Source organism: Condylura cristata, unplaced genomic scaffold (genome assembly GCF_000260355.1).
Source record: "Condylura cristata isolate star-nosed mole 26May11 unplaced genomic scaffold, ConCri1.0 scaffold00007, whole genome shotgun sequence".
Classification (NCBI taxonomy): Eukaryota; Metazoa; Chordata; class Mammalia; order Eulipotyphla; family Talpidae; genus Condylura; species Condylura cristata.
The window spans coordinates 33,194,802-33,221,577 of record NW_004567108.1 but is presented as its reverse complement, the minus strand read 5'-3'; the positions used below and the strand labels follow the sequence as shown (position 1 = coordinate 33,221,577).

General features: G+C 42.0%; 1 protein-coding gene across 2 annotated transcripts; it reads right to left on the bottom strand.

The window, feature by feature from the left end:
- Window positions 1-1,815: 1,815 nt before the first annotated feature.
- ANKRD34B (ankyrin repeat domain 34B) lies at window positions 1,816-14,442 on the bottom strand. Of its 2 annotated transcripts, XM_012721715.1 has the most exons (5): window positions 14,336-14,442; window positions 13,271-13,398; window positions 11,295-11,377; window positions 6,800-6,878; window positions 1,816-4,718 (listed from the first exon to the last, which is right to left on the bottom strand). In XM_012721715.1, exon 5 carries the CDS (start codon window positions 4,693-4,695, stop codon window positions 3,151-3,153), a length of 1,545 nt encoding a protein of 514 aa, XP_012577169.1. In that variant the 5' UTR covers window positions 4,696-4,718; window positions 6,800-6,878; window positions 11,295-11,377; window positions 13,271-13,398; window positions 14,336-14,442; the 3' UTR covers window positions 1,816-3,150. The 2 variants fall into 2 exon arrangements, with proteins under 2 accessions (XP_012577169.1, XP_004678229.1); XM_004678172.2 differs by lacking the exons at window positions 11,295-11,377; window positions 13,271-13,398; window positions 14,336-14,442 and having other exon boundaries at window positions 6,800-6,879.
- Between the last annotated feature and the right edge of the window lie 12,334 nt (window positions 14,443-26,776).

Here is a 26,776-nt window from a genome sequence, read left to right as displayed (position 1 = left end):
CAGATTATTGAAAGTTCTGTTGACTCATCCCAGTTTGTGCCTTAGGTCACTTGTCCATTTTTGGTCCAATCACTGTTGAGATCTTAAACTTCCTCTTCCAATAGCTATGGGCAGAAATAGAAGTACCTGGTGGTGTGCTTCAATCCTTCATTTGTAGGGTTTCAGAACTCTTAGTGGTCTTGCCCATGTGTTATTGAGATAGCCTACATTTAGCACTGGCTCTGAGAAAATAAGGTGCTCTAGTGAGTTCCTCAGAATTCACCTGTGTTCCTTTTAGCTCCTTTTTGTAGTTCTGAGAATCACTTCAACCAATGTCATGACCCCCTTTTTGGCTATGAAGGAGCCTAGAATAATCAGGTGGTTATGTTTCCACTGCATCCAGTGAGGGAAATTTTCTTTGCTGTCACATTCTTTATATTAAAGGACCCAGCGTTGCAGGCATACAGTAACATTTTTTTAATTGACAAGAAGATATATTTTGAAATCTTTTGCCTGACAATCAAAATTCAATTTTGTGTCACTATGACCAACATTTAATGAATGTGAAAATAAAGTTTAGAAGTCATGTAGATAATTGAAATTCCAAAATAGGAAGGTAGGGTAAGAAGGTTTAAGATTGACTAGTTTGAATTTCAGTGGACTCTTGGGTGTAGGAGCTGTCTCCAGTTTTCTGTTACCCAAACTCAGATAGTTTGGAGTAATTAGGGTTAGGGCAAAGTGGCTCTGAATATAAAAGCCGTGGGAGAGTCTCATAAACAAATGGTTGCCAAATGGACCAGGAGTGGCTGATTTGTATATGGAAGCTGTTTTCTATCGCTGGAAACTGGCAAATTATGGGAGGTTCAGTCCCTCTAATGTTAGAAAGTCCCCAAGGTAGGAAAGCATCTGAAAATACAGAGAGAAAAACATCAATACAAATATCATTATTCTGAGAAGTTTGTTTTTATTTCTTTTTGAGAATCAAATTAGCAGGAAGTGATGTAGTGTGTGGTTAATAAGTGTAGTTTTATCATTTGAGATTTGAAAATGTTCAGGTTCTAGATGCCTAGTGGGTGCATCTTTGACGGGGAAGTAGGTGCCAAGTAGGTGTTCACCTCCAGGACTGCTTCGATCGACCCTGTTTACATTTGTCTAGGTGGGCTAGTTCTATGTCCTCCACAAAATCACCCTTGCCATGACTCTGTTAGCTCTTTGGAATTCCTGACCATAAGAACTAAAAATGTCATCTGTGAAAATAATGAATTCAGTGTCATCAAGACTTTAAGGTAAAGTTTGATCATATTTTTATATTAAGTCATAGTATATATAACATAAATGTACATATCAGATTCCTGTTGCAAACATCTGATTTACTATTGGAATCCCAGTGTTATATTCTACTTCATGAAATGAAAAGTCCCATTGGATGTCATTCAACCAGTCTCAAACAGCTTCTGCTCCTAGTCTCTTTAGGATTGTTAGAGGATTAAAATTTTTCCAAATATAGCCAATAAAATTTTAATCAATCCCATTAGCCGTTCTCTATGTTGCACAATTTCTCTTGAAATATCATTATTATTTGATATAAACAAAAATCAGTGAAAATCAAAGCCATTTAAAATCTTTATTGATATGTCTATTTATATGCATGTATTCACATATTCTTCAAACTGAATCCTTACAGATTAAAGCCAAGCACTTTTCTCAAAATTAAATCTTGCAGAAAGGGTTTAATTATCTATAAGCATCACATACAATTCTAAGTTCTGAATCAAAAAATGTTTCTAATATAGTTAATATTACTGTTCTTCAAAATATTTCATGAAAAACCTCCAACTATTTTTTTCAAATAAAAGTCACAAGAAATTAAATAATTACTATGTACATTACAATTTGCTTATATCAAATTACCAAGAAAAGCATCATGCCAATTACTAGGATCTCTTCTATGACAAAGAAAAAAAGAGTTTTCATGTGACAATCATCAACTCACTCTGGCTTTGTATAGTTTGATTTATTCTTTGTTTTAAACTTCTAGATTGAAATAAGGATTCATTGTATAAACACCATATTTTGAAATCATATCAATAATAGTTATTTTATAGTATCTTAAGATAATAGTGTGGTATTCATTTATTTTGCTAGGATTTATTCACAAGTCCTAAAATACTAGATGATTTGAATGTCACTTAAGGAACTTATTCTTTTATGTATTATATCAGTGTCTAATAATTACATAAGAAATGAAAGACATTATTTAATATTGACCGAATATTCAGTATATTTTATAATTAGGTTTCTACTGGTTTTCTTAATTTTAGCTAAGCTAAGATTATCTAATGATAGTTTTTCTTTTTAAAAATATAGCAAGCACTTAGATTCTATTTGTGATAAATTTCAATCTTTTTTAATGTCCTTAGAAAGGCAAGAATAATTTGATATAAGTAAAGAGGAATGCTTTATAACTTTTTCATTATCTTACTGGGAATTTATGGATAGGCTTAAAAAAAACAGGGAATAAAAGATACAGAGAAAGAATTACATATGACATAAAAAGTTTGTTTAAAATAAACGACAAAAAATAGCATACAAAGCCTTGGCCATATATTACTAATTTTAAAACTCTGAGCTGCCATGTAGACACTGATTAAGTTACTAATATTAGCCACTCAGATGATTATGATTGTCTTTTTTGAAATTTTAATTAGATTTTCATCTACCTGCAGTCAACATTTTTTAAGAACTAGTCCATTCTTTCTTGTAGTTAGGCTTATCGATCGTATTGTATTTCATAGCTGTCAGTGTTTTATGCTTTTGACATCATGGAAAATTACAATTATTTATTGACCTGGTATGCGAAAATACATTTAATGACTTGTACTCAATGTTTTCTAGCAACATTAATGGCAAATCTGAAAAAAATTGAAATTTATCTTTGTATATGTGAGCTTTGTTGAATTTTACTTAAATTAACATCAGATAGATTGTTAAATATTGGAGGTTTTGAGAAAAGCAGCTTTAATTTTGACAGAATTCCTTAGCAGAAACTATATGTTTTGTGTGTGTCCACAGTGTTTAGTACAATACACAGTACAACATTTGTGATGTCTTTTCTAGTCCTAGATTTCTCTGATATAGAGATTTGAACAAAAATGTGTTTTCTACCATGTCTTAAAAATTAACTAATTGCTTAATTTGTTCTGTTTGCAATGACTGTCTCCTTAACAACATTTTTTTACTTTTGAATTCTTTAGGGAAAATAGGAACTGTTGGCATAAGCACTTTTTGACCACAAGAAAGAAGGCTGGAAATCTTGTTGTTGGCATTGATATCTGAGAAGGGAGGGTGAGGGTTCACATTTAAGGGTGGCAGAAATCCTGGTCTGGTTTGCATGATACTGTGATCTAAAGGGAAAGCTCCAGAACCTCGCCTTTCTAAAACTGCATGATTTCTCCTGCTCAGGGGGCCTGGGGGCATATTTTCCAACACTTCTTTGGACCCTGACAACAAAGAAGGAGCTGGTGAGAGGATCTTTTTCTTTCCTATAACTGCTTTGCCATCTTCTAAAGTTGTGGGGGTAAGACCAGCTGAGAGCTGGGAATCGGAGCTATAGTGATTTGCCCCGGAGTTTCTTTTTTGAACAATACTTTTTAAGGTGGAAACAAATATGGTCTGATTAGAGTCTGGGTCCTGGTCAACAGGCGTATCAATGCATTGCTGACTTCCTTCCGAAAAAAGAGACTGAAAATTTATTTCATCATATGACATCTTTCTTGAGCTGGCCTGATCAAAGGCTCGGAGCAAATGTGCAGTGTCCTTCACATCAATGCTTTGGTGTCTAGTGATGAATCGCTTGGAAAGTGCCAGTCCGTTGGTTTTGTAGGATAATTCTTCTTCTGGAGTGATATCCTGGAGCTCCTCTTGCAAGGAGGCCACTCTGTTCTGGTGCATTAATAATGGGGTACTCTTGACCCAGGATGTAGCCTGGGGTAGCTTGGGTCCAGTAGGAGCCAGAGACGGTTTTCTCACAGGGGAATCTGGGTCCCATGTACCATCACTGCTTCCTGAAGGTTCCAGATCTTTAAAGCTAAAAAGTGTCATGTCAGTTTCAGAAGAATGTGAAAGGGGCGATGTCGCTGTTTTTATTTCTATTTCTGAAGGAGTAGCACAGGTGGCTGGGGAGGGACATCCATCTGGATCAACAGGAGGCATATTTAAGTACTGTTTGGTAGTGTGCCTGCCAGAGGGCGATTTTGCTGTGGTTATGATAATGACTTCTTTCCCTTTGGCCTTGCAAGCACTAAGTAGAACTTTCAAGGTTTCTCTATCTTCTGAATTTATAGCATAAACGAGGGCTGAGTAACTAGAATGGTCTTGCAAGCTGAGGTCAGCTCCACTCTGTAGGAGCAAAGAAACAACTTCAGGACCAGCTTTTTCTAAGCAAGCATGCATCAGAGCAGTTTTCCCAGATTTGTCCTGGATGTTGGGGTCAGCATTGTTCTCTAACAGGTATTTAACCATTTTGGCCTTACTGACACTCTGGGGATCAACGTGTTTGGTCTTACAAGCGATCATTAAAGGTGTTTCCCCGCGGTCATTGCTCTCGTTAATGTAGGCACCCCCTTCTAGCAAGAGTCTTGTGAGGCGAAGCCGGCTCTGATGGACTGCTTTAATCAGGGAGTTGCCATCACTTGAAATTTCTAGACCTTCATCCATCTTCAAAAGTCAGAAATCAATACCTGGTTATCAAAGATAATGAAGAGCAAAAGATTAGCCAGAATCAGTACCCCAATTTATATTCATTTTGCTAGTTACAATTAATTTCTGAAACATATTGAGAAAGACAATCTAAATGAGATAACAGTATTAATAGCAAGAGAACCAAAAAGGGCATCAAAATAAAAGAAATTTTAGAATAGCAACAATCTTTAGAGAATTACAAACTAAAATTTACTATCAAAATCTTGGAATACTTATGATATAATAACAATGTAGCATTTCATAAATCTTACATTAATTAAATTAAAGAAAAACTGCTTGTTTTCTACTTGTGAAAATATTTTTTTAAATGCTAGGATGCAAATTTAAGCAAAAAAAAAAAGCCAAAATTCTGTGTAAATGCAATTTAAATAAAATAGATTTATGATAACTGGATGTAAAAACTTCTTAATATGTAAAAATTGCTAAATGTGCTTTTCAGTTAATAATACAATAATATTTAGATTCTCAATTTGAGAACATTCTGTCCTTTTTAAAGGATGAAAAATTATTGGACCATATGATATTAAAATAACTGATACAGTTCCTGGAATTCATACTGAGATAGGCATAGGTGAGCATGTAGTTATGCATTTTTCTTGATTTCATTGCTTAAATCATATACTGATTAGATTATGGGATTAACAGACATTGTTAGGTTAATTTTGACAGCAGTACATTGGCTCTGAAAAGTAAAATTTTCCAGGCTTGACATCTGAGTGAAGACATATAACCTTAATAAACATTTTATTTTTTATTATGGAAGCTGAAATTATTTATATAATTTATATATATGTGAGCGTGTGTGTATATAATTTTTAAAATAGTTTGACTCAGTCTCTTTCTACAGACAATACCATTAAGTGATCAAAGTCATATCTGGGGGCCCTCCATGGTGGCTCAGCAGGTTAAAGCACTGCACTAAGGAGCTAAAGCCACTTCCGCATGAGTTCCAATCTCCGCCTGCCCCGGAGGTGACCACATGGCGCGGCAGACCTCTCCTGACCCGCCTGCTGCTCCCCTCAGCAGTGTACTTCGTCGATCTGCCTGTTCTGCTCCTCCACTCTGTTTCTGCTGAAACCTCTCACCTCCCCTGCACCTCTGGCTTGTACCCCAGTTCTGAATGCATAAATAAATAAATCTTTTTAAAAGTCTTATCTGTATCCAGAGCTGAGGAAATGGATACCTTTTAACATTAGTTATACTGGGGAGAAGAATCAAATGGAAGTTTTGGTAATATTTAAATCTAGTACATTTCGTTGGGTAGCTTTTAGAAAGCAAGAATTATTATTTATTCTACTCACTTTTAATATTAAGAAGATGGCACATGAATTTCTACCGGGATTAGCATCAATAACAAATATAATGACCTCTTAACAGAAAGAAGAGAGCACAAAGAAAAAGAGGAAAGCTAGAGATGTACATTAAGGAAGTCCAACCATTCAGCAACTGTAAGTCCTTAATATGTGCTGGGGCACTGAGCTAGAAAGGCATAATCGGCAGTTGTAGGACACTCACAGTTGTTTGGAAGAGCTCCTGTGTAAGGGCTGACTCTAAGTTAAAGGCATGAAAACCCACAGGCTTTAATGACCTAGGGACTCAAGTTAGAAAGCAGAAGGCCCGATTGTTTCTGATTTAGCCAACCTGGAAAAGCTGGTGGTAGAGCTGAGAACTCAACCAGTTATCTCACTTCAGAATCCTTGAAGAAGGCAGCAGGAAGTGGGGAGAGTGGGGAAGAAAGGGTGTTGGAGGGAAGGGAAGGGAGAGAGAGAGAAAGAGAGAACTAAAATAAAGAGGACTAGGTGAAAGGCTGTTAGAGAGCAGTTAGCAACTCCAAGTGTGGAGTAGTAACAACAGCAATAACAACAGCAGAATCTCAGGCTCTACCCCAGACCAAAGGAATTAGAGCCTACATTCTAAATAGACCTATCTCAATATATACATACATATATACATACATGAACACAACAGAAGCGGGTGCATACTGTCTGTTCCTCTCCCCCCCCTCCACTCAAGCAACATTCTACAAAAGCTATTCATTTCAGAATCAGCATATACATACCTGCAACTCAGCAGTTTAGGAATTAAGGAATGGGTGACAGTTGGGCACAACTCAGAGGCCTATTCTGATTGTAGAGCATCTGAAAAGAGATCGTGTGATAGTGATCATAAATGAATTTTCTTTTAGTATTTTCATATATAAACAGATTGGTTTTGAGAAATCACCTGGAATATCAAGTACAGAAACCACTTAGCAATTGCAGTTCCAGAAGAGATACAATGTCGGTAATGTACAAACATGGTTTCAATATTATATTCTTAAATAGTTTCTAGTATTGAGGTCATCTTGTTTTTGTTTTTTATTTTAATCTTGTAAGAATGGTTTGACAGACAGCCCACTAATTGGGAAAACATTTTCTCACACAAAAGTAGCGATAAAGGACTGATCACAAAAATATACGGAGAACTGATGAAACTCAACAAAAATAAAGTAAACAACCCCATCAAAAAATGGGCAGTAGAGCTAAAAAGACACTTCTCCAAAGAGGAAATGCAGATGGCCAACAGGCATATGAAAAAATGTTCAACATCACTCGTAATAAGGGAGATGCAAATTAAAACCACAATGAGATACCACCTCACCCCAGTGAGAATGGCACATCTTCAAACAACTAGCAACAAAAAATGTTGACAAGGATGTGGAGAAAAAGGAACTCTCCTGCACTGCTGGTGGGAATGCAAACTAGTACAACCACTATGGAAAACTGTTTGGAGGTTCCTCAAACTGCTAAACATGGAGCTTCCCTACGACCCAGCAATCCCACTCCTAGGTATCTACACAAAAGACACAAAAACACTGATTCAAAAAGACACTTGCACCCCCATGTTTATTGCTGCTTTAGTTACAATTGGAAAAACATGGAAGCAGCCCAAATGCCCAAAAGTAGATGACTGGATTAGAAAGATGTGGTACATATATACAATGGAATATTACTCAGCAACCAAAAAAGAGAAACACATGTCTTTTTCAGCAACTTGGATGGAGCTGGAAAAGATCATGCTTAGTGAGAGAAGCCAGAAAGAGAAAGAAAAATACCGGATGGTTTCACTCATAGCAGGAGTATAATGGAGCAGGCGAGAAAATAACAAAAATAATGAACAACCATATACCAGAGACATTTTGCGGGGGTGGAGTGGGGAATGGGATCAAAAACGGGGGTTGGGGAGGGAAGTGCACGGGATTATGGTGATGGCACATGGGTGACTTGGTGATGGGAAACCCGCGGGGATTACAATTGAGATGGAAAAAAAAATGTACAAAATTATGTAAAAACAAACAAACAAACAAAAAAAGAATTGTTTGAAAGCCTTTCAAACCTCATGTAAAGGCCCATCTCCACAACACTAAACCTGACCACTTTTTGTGATAACCTTCTCTCATCATGTTGGTACCAGAATGTTCTAGAAGAAGGAACACTGACAATGTATTTCAGTATACCTGAAGAGGGGCTGGGGTAAAGGAAGTCATATGCTCCAGAGTCAGAGAAGCCAGGCAGCCCCCCTAGACTGTAGTAACTAGCAAACGCACCTGCCATGTGGATGTCGCGGGGACCCAGCTCCAGCGCTAGAGCACTGTCTAACAAAGACAACTCCATGAAGTTTGCTCTGTTCATTGTAAAGCCATCCAAGACCATGGGATTGCTCAATTTTCAATGTGGTCGCATTCAGCAGAGAAAATTTTTTTTTTTTATTTTACAACAGTTTATTTTTACATCATTTTGTACATTTTTTTTCCATCTCAATTGTAATCCCCGTGGGTTTCCCATCACCAAGTGACCCGTGTGCCATCACCATAATCCCGTGCACTTCCCTTCCCATCCCCCTGTTTTTGATCCCATTCCCCACTCCACCCCTGCAAAATGTCTCTGGTATATGGTTGTTCATTATTTTTGTTATTTTCTCACCTGGTCCATTATACTCCTGCTATGAGTGAAACCATCCGGTATTTTTCTTTCTCTTTCTGGCTTATCTCACTAAACATGATCTTTTCCAGCTCCATCCAAGTTGCTGCAAAAGACATGAGTTTCTCTTTTTTGGTTCAGCAGAGCAATTTTTAATTGTGTAAATACCTTTTAGAGAAAAACGTCAGTTACTTTAGTCTCTATGTGTATACACGTTTGGTATCTCGTGTTGTAATCCGTGACTTATCGAAATCATCCCCTTTGTAACTTCCTCCTCTTTTAATTTGTTCTTTTTTTTTTTTAAGACTTATTTATTTGTGCATACAGAACTGGGGTACAGGCTAGAGGTGCAGGGTCAGTGAAAGGATTCATCAGAGACAGAGTGGGGAGCAGAACAGGCAGATCGTCCAAGTCCACTGCTGAGGGGAGTAGCGGGCGGGTCAGGAGAGGTCTGCCATGCCATGTGGTCTCCTCCGGGGCAGGCGGGGATTGAACTCATGCTGAAGCGGCTTTAGATTCTTAGTGCTGTGCTTCTACCTGCTGCGCCATCAGGAAGGGCCCTTAATTTGTTCTTTTACCTTGCCTCATCCTGTTATACTTCAAAAATGTTGATATTGAAATTGGACTTCACAGACATAAGCCCTACATGTGATGAAGACGCTTCACCTGTCTACAATTATCCTTATTCCCAAATATAATTTCCTCTGGTTTTCTCCTATGAAACATCCCCCTGGGAAGGTCCCAGGACTGGCCCCGAATTAATGTGAATCAACCGATGGTTATGGTTTAGTTCAAAAATGATTACAAAGTTCAGTGCAACTTCCAAAGAGCTAACAGTTCAGGTGAAGAAGGCTGGGGGTCATATAGACCCCAATCTATTCACCCTACTCTCCACTAGTTGAATGCCCTGGTCAAATCTCTGTCTCAGCCTCCATGACTGTGGAAGGAGTATCACAGGACATTCATGTCCTGAAGGAAAGGTTATGAAATCTGACAATGTTCAGAAACAGACTTGGTGTTGTGCCCTGCCACTACCACTCACTCATTGCATTCTTTTTTTAATAATTTGATCCCAAATTTAATCTGCCTTAATTTTAATCATGTCTTTATCCATAGTCTATTTATTTTATTTTTTAAAGGTTTATTTATTTATGCATACAGAGCTGGGGTACAGGCCAGAGGTCAGGGGCAGTGAGAGGATTCACCAGAGACAGAGTGGGGAGCAGAACAGACTGACTGACGAAGTACACTGCTGAGGGGAGCAGTGGGCGGGTCAGGAGAGGTCTGCCACGCCATGTGTTCACCTCCGGGGTGGAGATCGAACTCATGCTGAAGTGGCTTTTAGCTTCTTAGTGCTGTGCTTTAACCTGCAGCACCACCAGGGACGGCCTAATCCATAGTCTATTTTAAGATCTCTAAATAATGGTTTGTAAACATAAATGGAATCTAGTAAGTGAAGTATGGACAGAAGACATCCATTAAGTGCATTTCCTTATAATTTCCAAATATAATAATTTCAACATTATTATAAGATTAATTTTAAATAATGGGATGAATTTTTAAATTTAATTTTTTTAAGAATTAAAATTATTTTATCATTGGGATGTCTTTAATATCCTAGGGCATGTTTACTATGTACTCTATTAGTGTCTCTCTTTACTCCCAAGGCCCCACTAAAATTACAGTTTAGTTATTATTTTTTCAAAGGTTTATTCATTCATGTATACAAGAGCTGGGGTGTGAGCCAGAGGTGGGAGGTGTGAGAGTATTCACCAGAGACAGAGAGGGGAGCAGAACAGGTAGATTGAAATACACTGCTGAGGGGAGCATCGAGAAGGGAGAGGTTTGCTGTGCCATGTGGGTCAGCTCCCTGGCTGGAGATTGAACTTGTGCTACAGTGGCAGCAGATAGCTTCATAGTCCTGAGACTTAAGCCCCTGTGCCACCAGGGAGACCCAATTATAGTTTCATTATTAAGATATTTTAAAAATATATCTAACTGAAGAACAAAGAAAAGTGGAGGAGAGATAACGGATGAGTAATTTCCATCAAGCACCGGAAACAGTGGGATGGTGATGCGGTAAGTGGCCTCAGCACAGCAGAGGTGGGAACACAGAGCACAGGCAGGGTACCAGGCGCCAAGGAGACGGATTACCCGAAAGACCATTAGAGGGTAGGACACAGAAAGCATCAAGGAAACACTGGTCTGACCAGGAGAGGATGGCAGGAAGTTTGGACAGAATAACTGGAGCCCCAGGTATTTTACCCCCCCACCCCCACCCCCCAAGGCGGGTGCAGACAGCCGTATTCCCAGGCAAGAAAACAAAGACTTAGCCTCTGACAAGTTGATGGGACAGGCTCCAAACTGATAAGCAGTGTGTTGAAAACAGGGATAAGATGAGAGTCTACAGAATGAGTGGTGGAGTCCCTAACTCTGCCCGGCTTCCACAGGACTAGAAGCCAGGGGAAAGAAGTAAAGACAAGAAAAGTTAGATTATAAGCCTTATTCAAAATGCATGTTGATAAATGTAGCATTCCAAGCCGTAACTACAGTCACCCTTCCAGACACCCACTCTAAATGAAAATAGAATGTTACCTGAAAACACTATTCCAAATTTCATACTTCACTTATGTCTTTTCTTGTTCCGATTGAGTTTTCTCTCAGCCAGCTGTCAGTTCCTAGTGAAGGAAATCAAAGCTATTCAGATTTACATAAATATCAATAATTAGTTCCACACATCTCTCTGATTTGGAGTCTAGTTTTTAAATTCCCTGTTAAGACATTCCTATAGTCTTTCTTCAGTTAATTATATTTCATTGATTATGAGTCTGTAAAAGCATCTGGAGAGGAACCTATGCACAGCAAACCTCTGCGTGTGTGTGTGTGTGTGTGTGCAGCCTGCCCTAAAAACAATGCTGGGGGAGGCGGGAGGCCTAGCATTCCCTGCTCTGGCTCCAATACTGTGCAGACCAGAAAGCTGAGGATGCAGGGAAGTGGGAGAATGTTCCCAAAGTCACTGCTCTTACCAGCTTGTTCACTAGGACTATTCCTGTGTCCTTTGTTTTAATGTCTCCTTGCTCCTCAGATAGAGCACCTGCAGAATAGGGTTCTGGATGTAGCACAGCAGTGCCATACAGGTTGAGGGGCTTTATCAGCCATCTAGAGAAGACAGACTTGGCCTTTTCTGTGATTTCTCCCTTTGTCTACCCCAGTAGCTCTCCTCTCTCTTGGAAAGAACTGTTCCTTTCCTTTGAGCTTCTTTCCCTACCTTTTAATAGTATTCATGCACCATCCCATAAAATTAGTTATATGACCATAGAGGGGAAGGGCAGCCAGGGAGACTGGGAATTAACAAATGGGTTTCAACTTGAAATTCAGCCCCTGCACCTTGCCATAGAGAGCCTTTTTTTTTTGTTTTAATGTCTCCTTGCTCCTCAGCTAGAGGTACCTGCAGAATAGGGTTCTGGATGCAATGGGATCAGAGTGGTTCAGAGGAGGCAGCAAGCTGGGTACCAGAGACCTGTGTTCTGTCTCTTTCAGACTTACCAACCCTTTGGGAACCTGCCCCCCAGAGCCTGTTTCCCCGTGTCTACGATGGGGATAATAACTACTTCACAGCAGAAAGTTCCTAATACAACTGCCACTTAAGAATTCAACAAATGTCATTTTCTAAACACGCATCACCAAATATAGGTATGGTCTGGGGTGCTGGGGTCTGATAATGGTTGGCCAAGTTCCCCATTATCAATGGGTTCTCCACCTCCATGGGCATAAGAATCAAGTGCAGAGTTTGTTAAAAATAAGATTCCAGGTTCTACTCCCAGATAGACACTTCCAGGGGGTGTTATCCTCTAAATAACTGAAGAAAATTTGCAGCAAACTCCTCATTTCTCCTTCTAGGTGCACTTCCTATATGCGCAGAAGCCCTGTCTAGACTCCTGCTAGGCTGTCTCGGTCATCACCTTCAGGTGGGCTGAGCCTCAGCTTCCCTGCATAAAACGGTAGAGATGGCTGCCAGGCCTAGAGAGAGGGGCCGGGGGTCCATAGACTTGAGTCAGAATGGACCAGGGACTGGACGTCTCTTGCCCTGCCCCTTCCAGACAGATCTGCAAAAACAGTGATAGGGAGCAGCCCAAGGTGAGGATTTGGCGGCCATCTGCAGGTGGAATGAAGCCAGTCTGCCTGCCACAAATATGCCCCTCCTTAGGCAAGGGAAGGGCAGTCAGCACAAAAGGTGTATATGAGGTTGTCTCAGAAAAGTGTCCCTTCCAGGCACTGACTTGTAAAAAAATCTTTAGAAACTGTCCAAGGGGAAGAGTGCCAGAAAGGTTTGCTGTTTCCTCATCTATACACCCCCCCCCCAAACAGTTGGTGTCTTCCAGTTATTTCAGCTGTCCCCCAGGTCTCCGGAGATGGGGCTCTGGGGCAGTTACACCCCCACCTCACCTAGACACCCCCACCTCTCCTAGACACCACCTCTCCCAGACACCCCCACCTCTCCCATCCTCTCCCAACACACACACACACACACACACACACACACACACACACACACACACACACACCTATACCTCCAAGTGTCAGGGACCAAGGTGAAGGGATTTCCAAGCTCTTGAGGATTCTGTCAGTCCGCGCGGCTTCAGGAATCTGCTCCTTTCCTCCGTTTTTTCGGAGAGAGGGAGGGAGACAGCCCGAGGTGCTGTTGGAGAAGGGCAAAGGAAGGTGACTTGGGCGACAGCGCCGGGGCACCGATGGGGGCGGGGTGCGTGTTTTGTCGCCTCGTCTCTGAGACCAGGCTGGCGGCTGGAGGGCTGAGGCCATCGCCATCCACAAAAAAGGGTTCTGCTCAGAGCTGCTGCGGGGCGGTCCCCGCGCTTGGAGGACGCGGCCCTTCCCTGGGAAATGGCGCGCCAGGGGGGAGGCACCATGGCCCTTTCCTGGGGCAGGTGCACTCATGGACCCTGGTTCTCCGATGAGAGGTCGGGGTCCTGGTGCGAAGGCTGGCGAGCCCAGGAGGCTCCGGGACCCGGCTATCCGCCCGTGTGACTCCCGTTTGCCCAGTGAGAGGCAGCAGCGGCTGGGCAGCCCCCTGCCCGCCCTCAGTGCCAGGCCTGCACCTCCCGCCGCCTCCGGGTCGAGGCACCTGCGGAGACGCGCGGGCGCCGGACCCCGACCCGCGCGCCCCTGCGGCCGTGCGCGCGCCGCTCCCGCTGCGGCGCCGACCCGCGCCCCCGAGGCCCATGCCCGGCCCTCTAAGACCCCCGGCCGGCTGCCCCCTCCGGTCCTCGGCTTGGCCAGGCGAGAACGGGGCGAGCCCCGCGCCTCAGCTGCCGCAAAGCCCGAGACCGAACTGAGGGACCGCAGGAGGCGCGAGAGCGGGAGCGGCGGCGGCCGGGCGGCGCGGGGCAGCGTCTGGAACAGGCCCCTGCTGCCCGCCAGTTCCCGCCCGGCGCCGGCCTCGCTCGTCGGGGCGCTGCGGTGTCAGGGTGCGCGGGAGACGCGGGCTCCCCGGGGCTGCGTGAGGCGGGCAGGGCGCGCGGAGGCCGCGGGGCCCCGAGCTGCGCCCTCGGCGCCCTCCTCCCGGCAGCTGGCGGAGCAAAGCAAAGTTTGCCGAAGTGCCGCGGCTGCACACTGACCTGGGCGCGCTGTCGAGTCGGCCGCGGCGCCCCTCGCCTACACGGCTCCGCTCCCACCCTCCGCGGCGGTGGAGCCCTGCGCCGTCCGGGCTGGGGGTGATCTTCGACCGCTGCCCCGTGGCTCGAGTAGCCGATCCCGGTAGGTGCCACCCGTGCCCGCCCCAGCCAGTCAGGGAGGCGGGTGGAGGCTCCAGCCTCGCGACGTTGGCGCGGGGGCCGAGAGGCGCGCACCTCGCCAGACGCCCGGGCGGCGCGGCGTTTCCGCTAGGAGTGACGCGCCGGCTCCCCGCGGCGCTGCAGGTGGGGGCGGCGGGGCCAGGCTGGTCCTCGAAGCTCTGCCTTCTGCCCCCAAAAGTGCGCCCCCCCCATCACCGCATCTTGGCCCAGGCGACTTGGTCCACCGCACCTTGGCCCAGGCGACGTGGCAGGGACTTCCTCTTTGCTGGGAGAGGGTCGCCCCTATTTTATGACCCCTGGCTCCCCCTGCCCATAACTGCACGCCCCCCCCCCCGCCATTTCATACCTCCCCCCATTTCATACCCATCGGACTGGTCTAAATGTCTGGCATTCACGGGTCCCTCTTCCCACTTCCTACCCCTGAATCACTTTAGGCACGGTTTGGGGTGTTAGTGGGGGTAACCGTTGTTTTTTAAGTTAATAACTATTTATTGCACTATTATTAAATAGTATAATGTTATTACCCTTTTACAAAATTTCACAAAAATATATGTCATGTGTTAAATTCCACTGAGGGATAGAGAGAGATGACCTTAAGCAAAGGCAGTGGTTTTTAACTCAGGGGCCATTTGATGGAGAAGACAGTGACTAATTTTTCAAATGTCAGTCAAAACTAGTTTGTGGTTTTGAGTCCTCAAAAGGTTTAGAAAATAGATTTATCCCTGGATACTTTATTTACAAGGGAAAAGCCACCAAATTGGACCATAGTAAATGGATTTAAAAAAGTAAAATCACACACTTTAACCCAGAATTGTGTCTCCAGACATCTGGCATCCTGGACCTGGGTTGGCCACACACTTTTGTTTGGAGGAGTTTGGAAGTTCCCCGGGACTGATATAGCAAATTTGACTGAAAGCCCAGATCTTTTCCCTATTAAATAAAAAGGATAGGCCCTCCCTGGTGGCACAGCGGGTTAAAGCACAGCACTAAGCAACCTAAGCCACTTCAACATGAGTTGGATCCTCACGTGCCCCGATCCACAAGGCACCGGCAGACCTCTCCTGGCCCCCCGCTGCTTCCCTCAGCAGTGCACTTCTTCAGTCCTGTTCTGCTTCCCACTCTGTCTCTGCTGAAGCCTCTCACCGTCCCTGCACCTCTGGCCTCTACCACAGTTCTGTATGCATCAATAAATAAATATTTTTTTAAAAGGATTTATTGATGTATACTATATGTAAGTTCAATGATTCCATACAAATTAATGTATTTCTCCTTAAAGAAGAAAGGACATATAGTAATTGCCCCTGTTTACCTGTGAGATCAGGGTTCCAGGAGACTCCAGTGATCCCAGGAATGGAACCAGGAACAGAACAAGCTCCCCAGAACCTCCTGCTGTCCTTGTGCTGTTCCCCTGCCTGTGGGTGGAATTCACTAAGACTTGAGGTGATGGAACTGAAGAGGCAGAACTGCCCCAAGGAGGGCAAATCAGATGGATTCATCATACCTTTTGGGTGATAAAATGAGCTTACCTAGAACATGAGACTTCCTGTCCTCATGATTTTATGCCACTAAAAGTATATTTTAGAGGAGTCGAAGGAACAAGTAAAAGTAGATGCATGTTTGATAAGCATTTTGGTGAGGAATTCCATCTACTTTCTGTCTTCTAGAAATAAGCTGAAAACTTTGGTCTGCTGATGGAACCCCTCCAGTTCTCTTCAAAATTACAATGATGTGTGCCAGAGTAGCCGTGGTACATGGGTGTCATGATGAGGTAGGTTCTGAAAGCCTGAGGTCTGGGGGCCTCTGGCTTGGCAGCTCTGACCTCTCCCCTCCTGGGACCTGCTGAGCTGTTCCTGGTGGTCTACAGGAGGTCTTGCCTGCTGGCTTTGTTGCTCTTGGCTCCTTGGCATCTTTCAAATACAGGACAATACTCCTTTCAGCTCTTGAGACGCAAGTAGGTATTTTAAGGCTTTAGTGGATAGTGATTTTTTTTTTTTTTTTTTTTTTTTTTTTGGTGTGGAAGAGTTTTGTTTAGAACAGGAAAGGCTATAGAAAAAGATTCAATGTTTAAACTTCTTGCATGTTAGGCGAAACTGTTTTGCTTCCTGTATGGATAAATTTCTTCCTCCTGGTTCCTTTCTTTCCACTCCATGTTTCTTGTTCTCCACAGTCTTAGTGTAAATAAAGGCTGAACTCTTCTACATTTTCTTTAACAGCTTAGAGTGGTGATCAGCTAGTTTCAAGTTGACAGCAGTTTTCTGATTTAGCTTTCGGAGAAAGATGGCTTTCCTGTTCTGGGAAGGAAAACAAATCTTTTTAATGTACTAAGAAGATGGGAAGTGAGGGCTAACGGCTCTAGAGTCCATGCTTAAAGTCCATGAGCCTTAGACATAGATATACTCAGTCTTTTCAAAACGCCAACTGTCCTCACACAGGTCCCTCACACGACATGCCCTTCTAGAAAGGAAGCAGAAAAAGTTGCCATAAAAGAAGCTTCATGATAGTCTTTGAATATTGTCAGAGGAAAATAAAATATACTTTACTTTCAAACAGTGATGCTTAGGCCAGCCAGTCCTTCCCCAAGGGTAGGAGCTGGGTCTCTGTATATACTCCCTACCAGAGCAGATGAATATTTAATATAACTCTTTTGGTTGAAAACTGAATCTTTCATAGCTGAGAGGGACCTCTGGCAAAAATGGCAATGACTAAAGTTACTTTGCAAAGATGTCAGAGTGCCAGGAAGCCTGGATCCCTGAATGACTGCATGGTACAGAGCTGCCCACTGACCTGAAACTCCTGCCCTACCCTGCTATATGAGAAAGAAAATTATTTCCAATTTGTTTGAGTCACTGCATTTTGGGACTTATGCATTCTAACTTTTTATCTTAACCAATACAACTACTTTTATAATTTAAACCACTATCATTTAAAAACATTTTCTTATAAAAGTATTTCTAGAAGGATATTTATTTAGTTTATTTTTAATTTTTTGATTGTCCTAATTTTTTTGTTAGGTAAGACTTTTACAAACATTACTTATTATTAGGGGCGACAGCGGAGCTGAAGAATCTTGTGCCATGTCTACCATGCACTTCAAGAACTCCACCTGTGTGGGGTAGGTCTTTTCCAAGATCTCAGCTTTTGGCCTGTAGCTGTTGGCTTCCACTTTTCCTTTACTTGTGGACTGATTTGTGATCCACTGGGGACCAGGGTTTCTTCTGAGAGCCTTATGGCATGGGTCAATGAGGGTAATCCGAAAGAATTGTACAAGGATTCTTCACTGACCCAATAAGAGTTCAGGACTCTCAGAGCCAGCTCTCTGTCCAGCAAGATTTAGTGCAAATTTGAGCTGGCCAATGCCGTGAGGTCAGATGCATTTTTAGGAACTGGATTCTTGCCAGATGGAAAAGAAAGAATCTTTTTATTTATTTATTTATTTGAAAAGATTTATTTATTTATGTGAACAGCACTGGGGTACAGGCCAGAGGCTCAGGGACGGTGAGAGGCTTCACCAGAGACAGAGTGGGGAGCAGAACAGGCAGATCGAACGAAGTACACTGCTGAGGGGAGCAGCGGGCGGGCCAGGAGAGGTCTGGCTCGCCATGTGGTCTCCTCCGGGGCAGGCGGCAGGCGGGAATCGAACTCATGCGGAAGTGGCTTCAGATTCTCAGTGCTGTGCTTTAACCCGCTGCGCCACCAGGGAGGGCCAAAAGAATCTTTTTATTTTTTAGAATATCTGAAGAGCTTATCGATCAAATATGTTTATTTTTATTGATGTAACATAGTGTTGGAACATTTACATTTCATGTGGGTATCATTAGGAATCAACTTCTATATATATACCATGTTACATTCACCACTATGAGTCCAATTCTGGAATTTATTACTTATAAGCTACCTGTGGAGAGGGGATCTGAGAGGTTGATGAATAGTGGTGGGGGTGATATACCTTTGTTTTGTTTTCATCCACATCTTTTTATAATTTTTGAAATAAACATGTAATTCTCAAAATATTAAAATAAAAGTTAACTAATTAGAAGTGTTGATATTACACCATTGTAGCTTGGATTTATCCATTACTGATTGGCACTCAGCCTGCATTTGAATCCACTAATTCCATGCCAGGGAAAGGAGGGGGAAGGTAGGTGATGGCTCAGGCTGGCAGAAAGGAGCAGAAGGGTGAATTCCTGCATGGTAGGTGGGCTGCAGTCTCTGCCTAAGACAACTTTGCTGGGGCACCAGCAAAGGCCTCGCCTCAGTCAGATTGTGCAGTCAGCTTGAAGGGGGTGATCACTGAATGCAGATTAGCATCACTTCCATTTCCTGAGCATTCTGGCTTCTGAGACGGTGTCTTTAATAACAGGCACTCCAAAGGAATCACCTGAAATTTTGGTTGGGTGAGCAATGTGGAATTTGATAACCAACTGAAGGAGCATTCCACTTTTATCTTTGCAACTTAAGTTGATTTTTCCTGCTTCTTATCGTTTAAATTGGTATGAAAGGGTAATTTATTTTCCTATTCTTGATTACCAACAACACTCACACTTCAAGTTAAAAGGAAAGGCAGAGTGTAATTTGAGTAAGTTTTTCTTCAAGGACAACATAGAGGTTTCTTATTTAATATGGAGAAAGGGAAGGCATTGTGTTGTTGATTGGTCAGAGTTTTCCTATAACCTAATGTGTAATGAAAATTATCATTTTATTCTTGCTTCACATTTTCTTGTGCCATCCATTGGTTTCTTTGACTAACTTTGGCCCCTGGGGAAACATTGACTCTCTTTGCACTGGGGTGCACTGGTGGCATTTTCCTCTTTAGGGTTCTTTGAACTCAATGTATTTTCCCAGAAGATCTTGTCAGGTGAAATGTTTGGTGAAATAGTAACAGAAAAAAGAATGCAAAAAGCCTTAGAAAATATAACTTTTCAATGGTTTGAGAGTTAGAACTTTAAAAAAAAAGAAAAAAAGAATGCCTTGTTGGTACCAGCTTAGCCATTCAGAGTCATTCTTCCCACTGGATCCTTGAGGGCCCCCAGCCTGAACGTCATGCTGGCCCCGGAGGGCACATCGTGGACAGGTCCTCCCTGCCCACTGTCAATGACTCCCTGTGAGATTCATCTGGGACCACAGCCAGGTTGCAGGTGGCTCCTGATTCACCTTTCAGATGCCGCCTTGTCATGAGGTATTGTGGTATTGTCTCCCTCAAAGGTGGCAAACTCAGTTTGTGATTCTCGGGGGGCACTTTAAAGATACCAGCCTTATGTCAGTTTTTTTGGTCCATATTGGAGGCAGACGTGTCCTCGGAGACAGAGAGCATGTCTTAACCATCACGTAGTGAATGTGGATTGTAGTGCCTGTGTAGAGGGGCTAAAGAAACAAATCTGGAGAGTCTTTTCTGTCAAAAATATGCTCTCTGACAGACTGGCCAATCACAGATTATTGGCTAAATTCAGCTACTGCTTTCTTTTGCAAGACTCATGAGCTAGAAATGCTTTCACATTTTTAAATGGTTGAAAACAATCACAAGAAGACTATTTCAAGACACATAAAATGGTTATGAAATTCAAATTTCAGTATTCATAAGGAAAGTTTTAATGGAACCTAGCCATCCCATTAGTTTACATATTGTCTGTTGCTGCTTTCCCCCTCCCACGGCAGAGTTGAGTAGTTGCAACAGTGATCATATGGCCCACAGAGCCTAAAATATTTACTGTTACTTTACAGAAAAAGTTTGCCAACCCCTGCTCTATAAGCTAAGGTTTTTCAAATGGAAATGTTCGGAGACACTTCCAAATTTGCATTTTTGCAAATTTGTCCTTGTGTAGGTATTTTATACTATTTACTATTTTGAAATCTTCTGCAACAGTCCTTTATGTGATCAACCAGAAGAATTCCACTTCTAACCATACTCAAGAATATTCAAGAAGGTGCATTAAGCACCGAAAAGTACCTGTGATGTACAGGTGGGAGTAGGCTCTTTAGAGATATCATGATGACCTACAGCAACACAGTCTCTACTCTTGTGTTACTGATTCTGTCAGGGGGAAATTAAATAATTCATAACACAAAGTAGGATAATTGTTTTGATGAGAAGTTAGAAGGTGTGTAGAGGATAGATTTAGAATACCTTAATTTGTTTAGGTGGCATCAGAGAAAGCTTCTCAGAAGAAGTGACATTTCTAGTTAGATCTAAAGGACAAAAAGGTGTCATCAATGAAGAGTCGGGGGACTTTTGCTCAAAGACAATCAGGCTTCTGTCTTATTAAATCATGGTTTGATCTCTGCTACTTGCAAGCACATCTGTATCATCATGACTATGTTCTTAGTGTCAGAATTGACACTTTTTTTTAAAAAAGGTTTATTTTTATGCATACAAGAGTTGGGGTGTAAGTCAGAGGTGCAGGGGGTGAGTGGATTCACCAGAGAGCAGAATAGGTAGATTGACTGAAATACATGCTGAGGGGAGCAGCAGGCAAGACAGAAGAGGTCTGCTGTGTCATGTGAGTCACCTCCCTGGCCAGGGATAGAACTCATGCAGCAGTGCTGAAGGTAGCTTCCTAGTGCTGAGAGTTAACCCCTTGCACCTCCAGGAAGGCCCTGAATTGATGTTTTCTTAAGCAATTGACAGGATATATGCTCTTCTGGCACACTGGGACCATTTTGGGGAGGAGCTTTGAGTTCCAGGGTAGAGGACTCTGGGTTGCTGCTGCTAGTTCCTCCTGGAGATTTTCTTTGATTGGGTCCTGAATATCTTAAAAATAACAAAAAACAAAAGGCGCCTTTTACTGCTGCTATCCCTGCAACTCCTCAGACAAGTTTCTCTCAGGGGCTTACTGATTCTTCTGGAAGGCTGTCTCAGTTCTTGAGCTTCTTTTTACTCTCCTATCTACTACTTCAAGTAGGCAGCACCTACTGGCAGCAAGCCATGGGAGCCTGCTTGTACTTTAGTTTTCAGAGTGGAAGAATTTTTTCTGAGTCTCAATGGTTTTCTACTGGAAAGAGGTTGAGAGGACTTAGCTCTAGTATCTCTTCCCAACACCCACTACCTGAATTCCAGGTAACTCAGACTTCCCTGCCAGTTTATAAAACCAGAACAACACAATGTCTTGGGGGAATTAATACCAGGTCTGTGAAGAACTTTAGATCAGGGTAAATAGCAGACAGTCCCTGCTTTTCAAAAGTCTTTGTTATGCCATTTAGTCCCTACCATAATACCTGTTTTTGATGAAAGAAACTTGTTTTGATGAAAGAAAAAGGGTTTCCACTTTTAGGTCAACAGGTGAAAAGCCAAGCTGGTGTTCAGCATTAGTTTGGTGGTACCCCAATTAGTTTGTATTAGCTACTCCAAGTAGGGAGAGTTGTCCTGCCCAGCTCCTTTGCTGAAACTCTCCACAGCCTGTGTGTGTATCATCTCATTCCTACTTTTATACTATGTTCGTGTAACTTTCAGTTTCATGTGTTGTTTGGTAAGATTTGGTAGCTCAGACATTGCCTTGTACAAATGAATTTGTCATTAGTCTTATGAAAGTTTTCACAGGAACCCTCTGTCTCAGAGAGGGGGTGATTTTTATTGTTTTAACTTTAAAAATTAGAATGAGACTCTCCCTGGTGGCACAGCGGGTTAAAGCACAGCACTGCAAGCCAGCCACAGCTGCTTCAGTGTGAGTTTGATCCCCAGCCCTGGAGGTGACCCACATGGCACGGCAGACCTGTCCTGCCTCACCCACTGCTCCCTTCAGTAGTATACTTTGTCACTCTGCCTGTTCTGCTCCCCACTCTGTCTCTAGTGAATCCTCTCACCACCCCTGCACCTCTGGCCTGTACCCAATTCTGCATGCATGCATAAATAAATCTTTTAAAAAATAAAAATTCGAATGAAAATATATTATTTCTCCAGTGATTCATGTTTCATTCCAAATACTCATTTTGTTATGCAGAGGGACAATGCAAATCTGAAGTGAGCCCAATAAATTAGGCAGTTCACTGATGAATATGTTTTCCCTGACTAGATCAACTACTGATCCATGCAAAATTAATAGATTTATCAAATAACTGATGGAATGTAAACCCCTCCATAACATATATTAACCTCTTACCTATACCTCTAGGACAAGTCGATTGTGTAGCCATAAGTGAGAAAACTGTGTAGTACACATTTTGCAGTAGTCTTTATTCGTTGTCCACTATCCAACATCCTTTCTGTTTCGGCAAATCCAGGAGCAGTTTTCCCACTCTGGAAGATGGGGAGCAGAGATTCATCTCCCATGGTGTCCCTTGGACCTCAATGTGCATACCTAAACAGGGCTCAGCCAATCAGAGGCTCTTTCTGAGACTTTGCATTTACAGGGAGTGTTAATTTTCACAGAGTGAGAACAAGGTCAAAGCCAGTCAGAGATTATTCAGTGACTGAATGGAACTGAAAGTTCAGTAGATGGTGACAAGCACCTAGGACTGATGGTGCTGGGTGAGCATCCTTTGCTGGCTGACCCCTGTGCCATGTACCCTGAGTTCCTATTTCCATGGCTATTTCTCCAATTTTCCTTTGAGATAATCAGTGTTTTTCCAATAGGTTTTTTTTTCTTTTTTCTGGTTTTTTTTTTTTCTGTACAACTTAGCTGGTGTTGCTTTTACTAATTGCAAAAACATTGGCTGTTTCATATTCTATGTGAGAATAAGTTGCAAGGTATTATTTCTATCTAGTCCAATTCTATACCATGAAGAATTAATTTTAAAACTACAATTACATAAAGGATCTGACTGACAGGAAAGTACATATTTTACAAAGAATGTTGTGCTACACTTGTTTGTTTAGTGTGCCTACTTGCTACTCATCTTTTGAAAGGACCAAAGTCTAATCAGGGACAGGCCACAGTCCTTTGAAGCCATCTCATCAACACCCCTCATCTTAGAAATAAGAAAATCGAAGCTCAGGATGACTAAGTGATTTATCCCAATCACTAATAATTGTATTAGTGGAAGTGCAAAGCTTATAGTCACACACTACTTATGGAGAATTGTGCTAAACACCAGGAAACACAGACAGTGTGGGGAAGGAATTGTCAAAGACAGTATCAGTTTGCAGCACTGACATCAAAATGTGTCTGTTGGCTTGTAAGGTCAGGGCAGTCACAGAAGCAGGCCGTGAGTCAGAGCTTTGCACAGTGACAGGCTGAATAGGTTTAAGATGTGTCTAGGTTAGTCTCAGTCTTGAGGCTAGGACCAAACCTGAATTTCTCTTTTTGTCCTGGGATGTGCAACAAGGACCCTCGAGGTTTAAACATATTCTCCTCCCCACCTTTTAAAAACTGTGTAGGAACTTAACACAAAAAACAAAACCAGAAAAGCTGTAGGAACTTGTGACCTTTTAAAAACTTACATGAATCTATCACTTCTGAAATTCTAGAACTTAGCTTCTCTCTTCCTTTGGTCTGGATATTGACAATTTAATGAGTTGGATTTCACTGTTGCAAGTCAGTGACACTTTCTGGTCATTAGGTAAAACTATTCCTTGAGTTTGAGGTTTTTGACTTACATTTTAGATATCAGTTATATGGACCCTCCCAATAAATCATTTGAAAGAATGAAATTTGACTCATTAGGTTTAAAAATAGATAGTTAAAATAATTACTGCTTTCTTAGGCATCCCTACCACGCACTATGTTTTAATATTATTGACAGATGGGATCTGTTGAAAGTGCGGATGTGCTTCAGGATAACTCATCTCTTCTGCATGTTACTGCCTCTTAGAGTTGCTTTTTGTTTATCGTTTGGTTTGTGCCCAATATAGATCTTTGTACTATTTTTTAAAATAACATTGCTCGATGAGTAAAGGAACAACTGGGAAAAGAAAGCTGTTTCCAATCCCATTTGGTGACAATTTGGGGTATGGGGGTGTCCCAGGAAAGAAAAGACTGGTGAATCCAGGAAAAACTGAGACAACCCTTTGTGGAAAAAGTCCAGAATATGAACTTTTCTCCAGGAAAAAGGAGCATTCAAACAAGAACCATTCCTTCAAGATTGAGGTTGTAGCTCTACTTAGCCAATATGTAGAAGGAAGAAAAACAAAACAAAACAAAACACTGAGAATCGGTAACAAGATTAAGAAACAATTTTAAATATGTATGTGCAAAGCTTTGAAAATATGTAGTGATTGTTTTTACAAACACTATGGGTTAAGTAACTAATTGTTATATTTTGTGTTAAAGTAATATTTAAGTGATGACAACTAATCTGTGTAAAATAGGATGACAGCAGTAAGGAAGTATATCTTTTTAAATTCCTATGGGAAAATGCCTATGTGTCAAGGCTTCTTGGAAAAGAAAACTGACTTTTGGGGGTCAGATTTCTAGTGGCCAAATTTTAAGTGTTCCTTGATTGTTTAAAAGTGAATGATTATGATTGACTTTGCTTGTGATTGGGTAAGAGAGTTCATTCAGGGTATTCTGGACAGAGTTTTCAAGATCTCATGCTGCTGAATTGCAGCTTAAGAAAAACAAAACCAAACCAGGGTGACAGCTTCCTAATAGATTGGGGCTGAGCATCCTAACTACATTCTGTAGGCGTTAATTGATGTGGCTGAAGTCACTTTGTGACCCAGGTCAAGTACTTTCTCGTATTGAACCAGGTTCATTTGTTTTTCTGCCCCTTTTCTTGTACACTTTATACTTTTCAGCCCTCTCTCTTCTTCTCTGCTTTTCTAAGTCTTATACCTCCAGGAAAGCTAGCCTTTGCTCACTACTGTGACATGTTGACCTTTTGTGAGCTCCTACAATGAATATTGGTAGAAGTCATTTGGCCTTAGTATATATGTAGATTATCTTTCTAAAATAATATTTATTTACTTATTTATGCATAGAAGAACTGGGGTATAGGATAGAGGTATGGAGGCGGGGGTGAGAGGATTCACCAGAGACAGTGGGGAGCCAGTTAGGTGGATCGACTGGAATACACTGTTGAGGGGAGCAGCAGGGGAGACAGGAGAGGTCTGCTGCTCAGACCTCTATGAGAGCTATCTGGGTTGGCTCCCAGCTGGGGACGACTGAGGTGGCACTGATGATAGAGTGATAGCATTGTGGCTTAACCCCTATGACACCAGGGAGGTCCTGGTTTAGGTTTTTCTTTATGTTTTGCCCTCCTGGCAAAATTAGAAGTTGTTTGAAGTCCAGGGTTGTACCAACCATCTTTGAATTCATGACAGTACCACCTCAGTACTAGCGAAGGCACTGAATTACTGACTTACAGCTTCACACAGTACAGTGACTCATTTTAAACTCTATAGAAAGAAGAAACTAGCATGTAGAGAAGAGGACTGCTGCCAGATTTCCATGTCCAGATTCAGCCTGAATTGAAGCTTATGCTGGGGTTCCAGAGATATCTCCAGTTTAATCTAACATGAGAAGGTTTCTGTGATTTGTTACAAGACATGTGGACCTGACAAAATGAAGTGAGCTGGAATGTACTTGTATAAGGAAATGTGCAACTTCTCAGATGATCCTTAATGATATCACTGGGGCAGGAAACTGAAGGGACCACTGAGATACATCATATAACTTTGAAAACTTTCACTGGGAGTCTTGAGCATAGGAAAGTGTTCTAGGTGCATGAGGCTAGCAGTGGCTTTTGGAGCCTCTTATCATACTCCCTTGGCCCACCTTTAATTTAGCTGGGCCTACATTACCTAATAATGAACTTGAGAATCTACCTGTTATGACTTTCCTCCTTCCTACTTTATTCCCTCAGTTTTGCTTCCTAGTGTAATATCCCAAATAAACTATTGGCTCCCCGATCTTTCTAGGTTCTGTTCTATGGGGAATGTGAGGTAAGACCAAAAGATGCACAAGATATGATATTTACTTATAGGGGTGTTGTAAGTTTATATGGAGTATTTGGACAGATAGTCATGGAAAACAGTGAAATGAAAACAAAAGTCAAATTTAAATCAAGTAGTCCAGAGTAGTACATTCTTGTCTATGTCATTATAGACTTTACTGTTTTAGTACTAATTCTTCTAGCTCTGATAACTCTAACTAGAAAGATTTGGTTCTTCCAGAATTCTTTCTTTCGATATTTTATTAATCTCATATCTCACTGAAGCACTCTGTTCTCAGCTAAATATGAAGAGGTGGGATTGGGTACATTTTGTACCATATCCTTAGTGATCTGTAATTATATCCTGTCATTCAAATGCTTTTCTATTCAACCTCACAGAGCTTAAACATCCCTTAACATTTTGCTTCTCCTAATACTAAATGGAACAGTTAGGTCGTCACA

Coding starts and splice junctions, on each gene's coding strand:
- ANKRD34B (XM_012721715.1), bottom strand. CDS start 4,695: ATGGATGAAGGTCTAGAAATTTCAAGTGATGGCAACTCCCTGATTAAA.